Source organism: Aplidium turbinatum, chromosome 2 (assembly GCF_918807975.1).
Source record: "Aplidium turbinatum chromosome 2, kaAplTurb1.1, whole genome shotgun sequence".
Classification (NCBI taxonomy): domain Eukaryota; kingdom Metazoa; phylum Chordata; class Ascidiacea; order Aplousobranchia; family Polyclinidae; genus Aplidium; species Aplidium turbinatum.
The window spans coordinates 51449654-51461884 of NC_137473.1; the positions used below are offsets into that span (position 1 = coordinate 51449654).

At 37.2% G+C, this 12231-nt stretch overlaps 1 protein-coding gene across 1 annotated transcript; it reads right to left on the reverse strand.

Moving 5' to 3' along the window:
• Window positions 1-267: 267 nt before the first annotated feature.
• LOC145765251 (L-rhamnose-binding lectin CSL3-like) lies at window positions 268-7493 on the reverse strand. Its single transcript, XM_082577043.1, has 5 exons — window positions 7412-7493; window positions 6703-6826; window positions 4122-4370; window positions 3643-3815; window positions 268-857 (listed from the first exon to the last, which is right to left on the reverse strand). Exons 1-5 carry the CDS (start codon window positions 7455-7457, stop codon window positions 853-855), a joined length of 597 nt encoding a protein of 198 aa, XP_082433169.1. The 5' UTR covers window positions 7458-7493; the 3' UTR covers window positions 268-852.
• Between the last annotated feature and the right edge of the window lie 4738 nt (window positions 7494-12231).

A 12231-nucleotide genomic window follows, 5' to 3' on the forward strand; every position in this document is an offset into this window, starting at 1 on the left:
CAACTACACTTTTGCTTATGAGCCCAATCAGGGATATCTATAACTACGGGATTGGAAACTCCATGGAACTGAAAACACTTTTATGCACCAGTAGGGTCACTGTTCTTTGCGTCGCTGTTATAAAGGTTTACATAAGATGACCTTAAATAATAGCAAGTAGTAGTAGTAGTAGTAGTTATTAAAATCCCTGGCCCAATTGTTTTCTAGTCTTGAACTTTTTGGAACTTAGGTATAACCTCAACAACTTGTAACACAAAACAAGTACAATAAAGTACATGTGAAATATATTTCTGTGTATAATATCAAGACTCTCTGCAACTGTGACATTGTGACATAATCACTGCAAATCGTAATAGCTTAGCCTCACGACACTCGTGATAGAAAACTCTTGATTTGTACACACAACTCTGGTGATTTTAACTTATAACATCACAAATTATTTTCAACAAACTAAAACGTCAAAAAAAATGTCACACCATCTAATAACTTATACAGTCTCATAGCTAGTTTACTTTTGTATTAAAAGGAAATCTAACTTTTACCAAGTTGCAAAAAATACATTTGGGTATCAAACGATAAATTTTGGATGATGTGACAAAATTAAGAAAGCTATATAAAAAAGGAACTTTTGACACGGGTGATTGATTATAACATCAGGATAAATTACACAGTTTTAGTAGGCCTATCAATTGGAAATTTTAAAAATGGAACTTGAGTAGTTTTTAAAGCTACGTATAGTTCTTTCATTGGCAAACGCCAATATGGAACAATTTCTGGAGTATATAGGTGCAGCACATTTAGGAATAGGCCTTGATGATAACTTTCTTTCAGTTGAAGAGAAACTTTTCTTGACTAAGCTGTAATAAAGAGTAAACTGTTTAGATCTGACGTAATTAAAAGAGTTGTTTGTGATATATACATCTGTTTGTATTATCCACCCCGTTAGCTCAGTGGTTGCGCGCCCGGCTCAAGATCACGCGGTGCTGGTTCGACTCTCGGAGTGTGCGTTTGAGCAACGCATTTCAGGACAGGAGATTCAGCAGTAGGCTACCTAATGAATGGAATAATTCCCCTACAACAACACTTCAACAATCGGAAAACTTCACTCTGCCAATCTCGGTAACCGGCGCTGGGTCAAGAGCCTCTACAAGTATGCGAAACTACCAGGAATAATCTATCAAGGCTTTGTCAGTCCGAAGATAAAGATTCAACACCAACCAACCATATAACGGTTTTTGAAACATAATTTTTGTTTTATGAAGATGCAAGATTTTTCTCCGTTTGCATATTTTGAAATCTCAGCATTTTTTTTTGTTGTGCACTAAAAATAAAAATAAAGTATATGAGTGTATATGCTAAATCATCAGGCTAAGGTTAGCTTTAAAATGACAAAGAAAGCTATGCTAACTTGTTCATCAGGCTTTTAAACCAACATCTGAATTGTAGACGACTATTGCTTTACAGATTCAGCCAACCTTGAGTAGAATGCTGGGTTGCAAGAACCAGGCGCGGATCTAGGATTTTTTTGGGGGGGGGGCTAGAAAATTAAAAAATGAATTAAAAAGTAAAAAAAAGATAAAACAGATATGAACAATCAGTGGCGTAGCCAGGAATTTGGGGGTTCGACGGCCGGCGAGCGAAGCCCCACGGCGTGTTCGCCAAAGGCGACACCCAGCGACGGGGGGTCTGGGGTCCTCCCCCCAGAAAATTTTGAAAAATTACTTTGAATTTGGTGCATTCTGAGAGCATTTTCAACAAAAATATGAGTAAATAAATATTCCTGTAAAATGGTGCTGTTCGGTGGCATAGCAAAAGGATAAGATCATGTTTTCTTCGGCGTTTTTTCGGTAATAAAGCTAAGTCTCTATGTTTTCTTGTTGCTAATTCCTGGCTGAGATGTTTGAATGTTTGGTATTGGCAAAACTCGCTCTTTAATGGAGTTTCGTTTAAAATTAGGCAAACTTTGTTTTAGAGACATAGAGACTGAAAGCATCATTCTCAATATCGTGACGTCACACGCATGCCAAAAGGGGGGGGTTGTAAGTCCGCTGTGGGACTAATATCAGCTGTTTAGAAGCATATCAAACCATTCAACAATTTTTCACAAAATTTCGGGGGGGCCCGGGCCCCTTGGCCCCCCCCATAGATCCGCGCCTGGCAAGAACTGTTTGGTAATTTCAATGTATGGTGCCAATAAGGAAAAAAGTTAAAGACCATTAGGTCAGTATGTGTTTGTTTGTTGTGTGATGGTCAGAAAACAATGAACAAAACATTGGCTGAAACGTTATTTTCAATGAATCCGCGAAAAATAGATATTGACTTACTATCGCATTGGTTGTTTTAAGGTCCTGCGAAGTGTAGTTTAAAAATTAGCTTACATAGTTATGAATCATTTATGAAAAAATGCTTGGGAACATTTTGCTCGCAGCTAGTGTCGTACTCACGGGGAGAACCACTTGGAAACTGTTTCAAAAAAACAAAACTTGAAAGCAATGCTGCAACTATGTAGCATCACGTGTGCAGGTCATGCAGTAGCGTTGGCAGGGGGGGGTGTCTCAGGCCCTGGTACTTTTTGACCAGGGCCCGAGATAATTTTAGGGGCTTGTAACCTTTTCAAGGAGCCCTGGAACATGAAGAAACTACAGCACATTGTTTACTGAAAAGTTTGGGTGTTCATCAGGACAATTATCGTTTCTAGCACTAGTTGCTACGTTCATCTGATGAAATTGAAAGTAAAATTAACAACAAACAAGATGGTTTATTGCTTCACTGACGTTTCGCACCCTGTAGGCATTGTTTAGGTAAAGTGCGTTTTTCTTACCAAAAATCTTGATTTGGAGCCCAAAGACCCCATTGGTATCGGATCCAAAATATCGTCTCAACGGTCATGTGCCTAATTTCAAATTAATTTGTAATTTGTATGTCATTTTTGTTGGCCATCGCAAGATTAAGTCCTAACTTTCATGGCTATATTTTGGTGTCAGAAAAATATATTTTGTGCACGGATTGAAACTTTTAAATACATCTGCAAAACGCCTTGTTGTTTCAACGTTTTTATGTCTACAAACAAAATGTGTAGGACTACCGTAACTGACCAAAATAACTTTTCCAATATTGTACTATGATGCTTTTTTTGCTCACTGGACCTTGTGTAATGTGTAGCCCTGTAGGCTTCTTACTTTTTTCATATTTTTTATGTTGTTAGCAAATTTAAAAAAAAAAAATGCAGCCATTTCACCATTTATCGGTCACTTGATTGGTAGGATGGTAGTTTTAGGTATATTTACTATTTTTACAAAAGGTTTTTGTCTAAAGCGATTATCTTCGTAGAGTACGTAGCCTAGTTCATACCTAACTCGAGGATTAGACGGAATATCAGCTGAATGATCACTAATGATCACTTACAGAAAATATCGCAAAGCCAAAATGCCTTGTCGGTCAATTGACAGGTAGGCCTATGGTAGTTCTAGGATGAAAAATATTTATTTGAAACATAAACTTTTCCCAAGCAAGTCAGGAAGAAAACCATTAGCCAATTTCAGATTGTTTTTTTTTTTTGACGATTGTGAAAGGTGAATGCTTAAGTAGTCTAATAAGGACTAAGCTAAAAAGATTAACAAAAACTGATAAAAAATTACTTACGTTTGCATGCATACTGCACAGCTACGTATTTGGTTGTTCCTACACAAGGGTCGCCAAATACAGAGTTACTGGCATGAATTTCGCAGGACTGCTCCCCCTTACAGTTTGCACTCATTTTTATTCCAGAACCCCGAGCGTAACAATGCGTCTTAAGAATGGGCTTCTTCGGGCATCTGTAATGAAATATTCCAACGGTTGCCCTTGCAGTTGTAACAGCTACTCATTTCTTGAAACCTAAGCCACACATAACTGACTGCAAATAAGAGCATGCGGTCATGCGTTTAAGTCTTGTAGGCTACTTGTGCAAAATAAGGTGGAATTATTTCAGGTAGGCCTACCCTGTGTGTACGATCTTTTCGATATTTTTTTAAGACACAAATCATTTTAAAATTGTATTGGGCACTAAAGAGTTAGGATTTCCACTTTGTACATGCAGTAAACCAATAAGCTACAGAACTTTCGACTTCTTATAGACTTACATTTTTTTTGTATTACCTCGACCATAGAACCCCCTGAAGTCGTGTATCACTAGACCCTTTGGACAGGTGAGAGTTTTTTTTTTACCCTCGCATATGTACGCTTGTCGTCTTGGGTAGAAACAGGAATATTTCACCTCCACGAAATTAGTAGTACACAAAGCGACATCTTTCAAGCGATTTGCCGGAAGAGAACAAGAACGTTCTGTATCACATGCTCCTCTTACTCTTTGTAAAAGTTGTTTGTCGTTTCTAAAATGTAGCCAGAAAATTGCTATAGGCCTATAGGCCGACAACATATTAGGCTAAATATTGTAATAGCTATATAAAAAACAATCTTTATCAGATTTATATTCATTCCGTAGCTTTTCAGCGTAATCAATCAAAGTAAATAATGCTCACTCAAACAGCCTAGTTAATTAATGACAATTAAATTGACAAGTTTCAATGTGAATCGTGAAAATGCTTTTGGTGAAGGTGAGAACACTTAAGGTAAATTTTCAAAGTTTTGGCCTGCTGAAAGGCTGCACCACACTACAAGCTATACAAACTTTCAAGAAATAAATTGTTGAAACCTTTCTGTAGTTGTAAATAAATAAAAAATTGAAATGGTAGGTTAACTTAAATCTTAAACCAAAAAAACTTTTATCCCAATCCTATTTTAATTTGATGAGTTTGATTACATAGCCTACGAAGTGTGCATCTTGATCAAAATAATTAAAACTTCTAAAATTGTCTAAAAAGTGAACAACACAAGATTATATTTGTTCCACCTTGCAATAGCTTAGTGAAAGCAATCTTTATAAAAACTCTTGATCCTGCCGCCAAAAGGAATCGGGTTACGCTTAAAAGCTTCTTCGTTAATTTGAATTCTTCTGATTAGCCAAACTGACATTTCGAAATTCTTCTACCATAATAATTCATCATATATTTAGGTTTATTTTATTCCAACGTTAGCTCCTAAAGAGAGTCAGCGCTGCGAAAGTATGTGCATTGTGCAACCTTCTTCTCGCAATTTTAAAATCATCATCATTATGTTCCTTCCTTTCGTCGAGGGTTGGAGACAATGAGGAGCAAAAGTTCTCTGTTGTGAAATTTTTCTACTGCAGTTTTGTAATTAAGTCCTGACCAATCTTCAATATCATTTGTCCAAATTCTTCGTGGTCTGCCCCTATTTCGTTTGCCGTTTATTTTTCATTCTAGTAGTTGTCTTTGAATAGAATTATTGCGAATCATGTGGCCAAGATACTCAATTTTCTTGATTTAATTCTTTGTAGAATTTCTATGTTGGTTTGTATTTTAGATAGAACATCTTTGTTTGTGATTTTATCCTTCCATAAAATTTTAATCACTCTTCTATAAATCCACATTTCAAATGCCTCAAGTTGTTTAACCATTCGTGATGTGCCCTTTGATATGTCTGAGGTTTTTTTTTGCAGACATACAGTAGCATTGTCGATACCTTTGTAAACATTACCGATATATTATTTTTGCATATTTTTCAGAACCTTCTGGTGATCCCAAACAAGGGTTACCCAGGCTGTAAGGGTTTTAGAGATTAGAGATTAACTGCATTTGATGTAATTTGCTCTGCTTGGCTTTTTGTTTGGCATTGAGCACCTTTTTGTAGTATTAATAGTATTTATTGATTGTTCTGAATTCAGTGGCGTAGCCAGAAAAAAACTTGGGGGGGGGGGAAATATTTAATGAGTTGAAGAGAACGACAAAGTGTTTGATTTGAGCCATCGCTACCTGATGTGTAGTGGCGGATTCTGGTGGGTTGAGCAAGGGAAGCAATAAAGCTGGTGGGGTGTTAGAGTGTGCCGAAGGCACGCGTATTCTAGGGGGGTCCGGGGGCATGCTCCCCCGGCAAATTTTTGCAAAATTACACTCAAATAAAGGATTATAGCGCTTTCTGGAAACACTTTTAAGGTAATATTTGTATGAAATTTATTAGCATATAAACAGCTATTAACTTATTAAAGGTAGCTCTTACACACGAACAGGCAAAAACTGCGGCTAAAATTAGAGAACACCAAAAACTCAGCTACACAAAAACCCAACGAAGTAACCCATTCTGAAATTGCTTCAACAAATTAGTTAAAAGAAACGTAAGTCGCTTAAATTTTGCGCGATTTACGATTTGCAAAATTTATTGGTGTCTTTCTGTGTGTCTAAAATAAGTCCTTGGGGGTGTTAATAGCCAGATCTCTTGGAAAACGTTACATGTTTCTACAAATTTTATTATATTTTCAACAAAGGGCTCAACTTTGGAATCTAAACTTTGAAAATTTGGGGGGGCATGGCCCCTTTCGCCCCCCCCCCCTGGCTACGCCTATGTCTGAATTTTGTCCAGATGTAGATAAAATTACAGCATGTTTTTATTCCTGAAGAGGACATCATGTGATGTTGAAAACGTTCGATTTGAGATTTGATTTTAATGTAGGTTTTGTGTTCTGTAAATGTGAAAATAAACCTAAATGTATTAAATCTGGTTGCATTATTCGGCTTCGTGTGCTTATAGCAATATTCTTCCACTGGATTCTTCCAATAAACACCCAATTCAATGTTTAAATATTCTTACTTGGCATAATTAAAACTGCTTCTCGTTATTACTCTATGCGTTCGTAGCACCTGGCCTTTGGGACAGCTGATACTTTTGGCCATTTGTGGGCAAATAATCGTCGAGTGGTAAGTGATCGATATGCCTGCGTTGAAGATAGAATCACAAATGATAAATTTGGAATAACCTAAGCCGCTATGTTTATTAAGGTACCCAAAGAATATCTTTGCATGAAAACAAATCGTTTATCTATAAAAATATAAGCCAGGGAATTTGGAGGGAGATTTTTGGGTTTGGACGGAAATTTCAAAATTTTTTTCAAAGATTTTAGAATGTCTGTTGTATTTTAAAACCAGGGTTAAAGTTGAAATTAGAATTAAACCTCCCCCCTATTTTAGAGTCGCCCAAACAAGTAGGATAAACTATACGTCATACGACGTTAAACAAACTAAAAATAAAAAATCCGTTATGCATGGAAGCGATTTGTCTTGTTTTACACAATATTAAGAATCATTATCATTTCAAAATGTAAGTTTTCAAGGTGTTCACTTATTCTACATGTATTATTGGGGTTTAGGGATAATACAAAACATATTTTTCGTGACCTTGTTCGCATTGAAGATTAAGTAAGATTGAGAAAAACAAGACAAGACATAATTTTAACTTATTGAACTACAGCATATTGATAAAGAACTAAAATAATTTTTATGTTGCAATGCGAAGAACTCACCGACACCAATCAAGGAAGAAATAGCCAGAAACAGAAGCAACTTCATATTGTCTTTGATATTTAGAAAGAAATCTTAAACCTTGAGAACAAAATCAAATTTGTTTTTTTAAGATGATTTTAACTGATATAATGGTTCGGAGGTTCGGAGGCAAACTAAAATTAAATATATAAAAACATAAGAAAAAAGAAATAAGACAACACAATTAAAACTTTAAAGTATCACTAGAAAAATAGCGCGGCTTAGCCTATATCATCATCATTTTCAGCCTGTGAGAGCCCACTGCAGAGCGTAAGCCTTCCCCTTTTCATGCCAATTTACATGATTATGTGGTAGTTGGTACCAATTGGTTGTATTGTATTGTTTGTCAATGTCGTCCCTCCATCTTACTTTTGGTTTTCCTTTTTTTCTTTTGGTTTCTCGTGGTGTCCAAAAGAAAGTAAGGAAAACCAAAAGTAAGATGGAGGAACGACATATATAGCCTATATAGTTTATATAAATGCGCGTCGGTTTTTTGCTTTAAATGAATAAAACATTATTTCTCACGATTTTCCTTTTCAAAACTCGTTGATTTAGTTCAGGGGTCACCAAACTTTTTTCTCTGAGGGCCGGATTGCTGCGAGATTAACAGCTGCGGACCGGATGCAAATTACGAAAAGATATACATCTATTTACAATCTCCATTGACTTGAATTGAGCACAATAAATAACAAAGTCAGCGGTGGAATAGCAGAGTTGTGATGAAAATCGAAAGGTTGCTGGAAAAGTTATCCCCTGCTGTGATACACTACAGGGCATCGTGCTCTTGAAAAAACATTACATCTTTCCAAATTTGGCCTAGGCTCTCCCCATTAGTGGTGACCAATGATAAAGGTGCAATGTGATGGTAGCTCAACAGCAACGTCAGTCTTTTACAAAAAGTTTGATAACTTTTTTCCTTAACAGTTGTAGTGCAGCTGATATTTACGCAGCACGTGGCGGGCCAGATGAAATCAGTTTGCAGGCCGGTTCCGGCCCGCGGGCCTTAGTTTGGTGACCTCTGATTTAGTTGATTAAGTTTTATTTCCAATTAACTTTTTTGAAATGAAAGCCGTACTGAGCACAAAAATTGTTTCCAAAATACATAAACATCAACAACCTACTTAGTATCAAATCTTTGCACAAATTGTAGCCTATTGTAGGCTACACAAATTTTCAAACAACCCCCAAGAAAAATTTTCTGCTAAAGTTAATGCAGCCAAATCTCAACAAACCTAGAAATTTAGAATGCTTGATCATGAGCTCAAGTTATGAGCCTGGTGTTGCGGTGGCGCACATTCTTTAATTAGAAGGGAGGATGCAGTGCCTTTTTTCCAACGCATGTTTAAAACAATGTTTAACAAAGTGTGAATGTTCCAGTTCTGCGAAACTGACACAGGTGGCGGGAAGGGCGTGGCAATTCAAAAATACGAAATCCACCCCGTTAGCTCAGTGATTAAGCGCCCTACTTTAGATAAAGTGGCGCTGGTTCAGCTATCGGGGTATGCGCTTGGGCAACGCATTTCAGAAATACTAAACACTCAGCAGCACTTAGTGAATGGAATAATTTACAGACCACAAGGCTTCAACAAACGTCTGAAACTTTACTTTGTCATTTTCGGTGACTGACCCTGCGTCAGTGGTTCAAAGCCTCTATAAGTATGCGACACTGCCCGGAATAACCTATCAAAGACCTTGTCAGTCCGAGAATAACGATTTAAAGTCAACCAACAAATGTACAATTTCAAGATATTGCAAACCAACTCACAAAATACTTTTCACATCAGATGTTTTTGAATCTAAACTATGTCACATTAAGTGCCACGTTATTTTTACCTTTGGTTGGTTTGGTTTTTAAATATTTAGCAAAATAACGTGAATACTACGTAATTGATATGTGCATGACAACAGTACAACAGTAGCGTAACCAAGAGGGGCAACAGGAGGCAATTCGTTCCCTGTAAAAATTTTTTCGTCCCTCTTGCCCTTCTGTAAAAATACAGCTAATAAGATGTTAATTAGGGAGGAGAGTTTTCGATTAGAATTCCTTATCTCATAGTGCAGTGCAGTTGCTCGCCCAATTAAACCAGATTCGGTCAAATACATCCATTTTCCTTAATCCAGTTAATAACAATATGTCACAATTGACGTGTTTTGTCTTGATTCATCGTGTTCGTTCTATAGAAAGTATCATTTGTGTCGCTTTTCCTTTAACCACAGTAGGCTATATAACCACACCAGAATCAGCAAGTTCAATCCGTATGGCCAGGATTGTAGTCAGAAAGGGCAATTATTCCTCTCTTCCAAGCAAAAAAAAAAGTTTTTGTATAGGCTATGCAACCGCCTAACAGACTTGCAAGCTATAGAAAAATTGCAAAACAAAGTTTGTTGAAAAAATATGTCTTTCTTTGATTTAAGTGGCATGTAGTCATGTAACACTTTAGCTATTAACAGTAGTCAGAACTCAAAAGAGGTAGAGACAGATTATGCAATTTTGTTGTTTGACGTTTTGCTTACCAGTTGCCTACTGCAATGTCGAAAGTTTCTTTCTGCGTACGACGCAGTGAACGCACATCTCCAATCGAATACGATTATTACATAACTATACTGTGTTGTATTTAGTGAAGAATTTATTGACATCGGCTACTGAAGCCCACCATTGAACCAACCATTTCCGGGCCTATAGGCTACTCCACTTATAGCTGTTTGGGTTTTATGTAACTCCAACAAACTTTTCGTCCTTTGTTACAGTATTATTTTTTAGCAAAGTTTGTTATTGTTGTTGACTTTTGGCTTGGCAGAAAATACTCTCAGAATGCGCAATTTCAAGGGTTTTTTTCAAAGTTTTCTGGGGAGTGGCCCCCTACACTTCCCGCTTGGATCTGTTATAATAGGATACTTAGACTATTTGTTTTTTACGAAATTCTGTGCTAGATGCGCTAGCCCTGCGTATGACTAGTCCAAAAGCTTTCCAAAGGCAGAAAGTTGATCTTTCATCGTCAATGAATGTTACACTAACGAAATCATATCGCCCTGTTTATGACGTCACTGAAAGTGTTGTCCCTCTTTCACTTTTCCTTCTCCTCCTGTAAAAGCAATCTGGTTATGCCACTGAACGACAACGACACCATTCGTTGTCGGAAGATCACATTGAAATCACAATGACAAAATATCGTCCGTATTTCGTCCGTATTTCGTTCTAACGTGCAGGTGCAAAAAAATAGTGTTTTGACCGCCTCATTGTAGTATCATGGCTTCGTAACAAAAATAGTACACTTGGGCTAATACAGTAGACCAGTGGTTCTCAACCTAATTGCATTCACGGAACTCTTTGGTACCCTCGAAACAGGCTTGGAGCACTAACAAAATTATCTGACATTTTGGTATACCGTGTCTCTTATGACGGAAAAAGCGACACACTGAAAAGAATTCGTTGAAATTGCGACGCGCTTATGACGATTAATGACATTGACGAAGCTATGTTATGAGTTTATACATGTTGGCATACAAGATCAAAAATCAGAAATCTTTATGCTGATTTAATGTTTTTCTAACAACTGTACTAAATTTGATTTGCAGAACATATTTCTAGTTCTTTCAGTATTTTCGTGCTATTTTGCTTGTAGTGCTTTTATGCCAAACGTATTTCATGTCTACCAAAATAGGTAGGACTATATACCAATTCAATGGTTGGTTAGTTCTTATCAGGGCCGTTGAGTGGATACGGTAGCTTTGGCCAGGAACAAATAAGATCCTAGAGCCCTAAATTGAGGCACTTCTAAGAAAAACGCACTACATTCAAAGAACATGCCGTAGTGTTTCAAGTTCCAGATATATTGGAGTGGTTGCTGGCACCTAAATTCATCCCGGGCCTAGGTCCAAAAGTACCACCTAGGCCCTCCTGTCAACGCTGCTGGTTGTTATACACTACTTTGATAGGCCGTTTGGTTTCAGGTAGGGTCATCTTATTGCTGTTTTGATACCGATTTTACTTTTTAGAGTCATAAAGTGGAGTCAACTCAAGTGAGTCAACTGCAGAAATGCAGCTGGCAATATTATTGCGTACGAAGCTGCTACAGCAGAAGCTAGCATATACTGTACTTCTGCGGACAAACACTGTGCTACAGTCACCGTCTAAAAATTTTAATGTAAGCTCATTTTAATAGAAACGCCACAACATTTTCAGTTAATTCCATTTTAGGAGGAAATCAAATATCTTTTGCAACCTGACTAGTCATTGAATTAATTTGTAAAACTTGCACAACGTGGCTGTTGTGTTGGAGGTTTGATTTGTACCTTTTTTACGAAACGATAGCTCAATGTAGAAGCATATGGCTCAGTAAACGACTGAAGAAAAATTAAGATCAACAAACCATGATTCAGATCTCGGCATGCGTAATTGAACAGTGAAACAGCGCTTGTGGATAGCTTTCAGGCCACTGTTTCCCAACTCTTTTCGAGTAGAATAAAAGTAGGGATTATAGCGTATTACCCTCAATATTGCACTTGGTAAAATAACTCAAGCCTTATATTCATGTTTATATCGTTTTATGCATCATCTTTTAAAAATTTTTAGATAACATGCAAGAAAAAATATCGGTTTCAGTGTGACGGTTGCGAGTTACGACTGCATTCTACTGTGAGGTGGACAACGACATATATTTTTAACGTGGTTGTGGTGCCGTGTTACTTCCGAATAATCGCATATATTACCTCCCCAGGGTAATTAACTCTCAGGTTGGGAACCACTGTTTTAAAGATAGGCTACACTCGTCAACATACGTTGCGGCGATATGGTACCCAT

Coding starts and splice junctions, on each gene's coding strand:
- LOC145765251 (XM_082577043.1), bottom strand. CDS start 7,457: ATGAAGTTGCTTCTGTTTCTGGCTATTTCTTCCTTGATTGGTGTCG. Junction 4,371..6,702: donor AGCAGTTTTAATTATGCCAA/GTAAGAATATTT, acceptor GCTACATTTTAG/AAACGACAAACAACTTTTAC. Junction 3,816..4,121: donor CGAGGTAATACAAAAAAAAT/GTAAGTCTATAA, acceptor ATTTCATTACAG/ATGCCCGAAGAAGCCCATTC.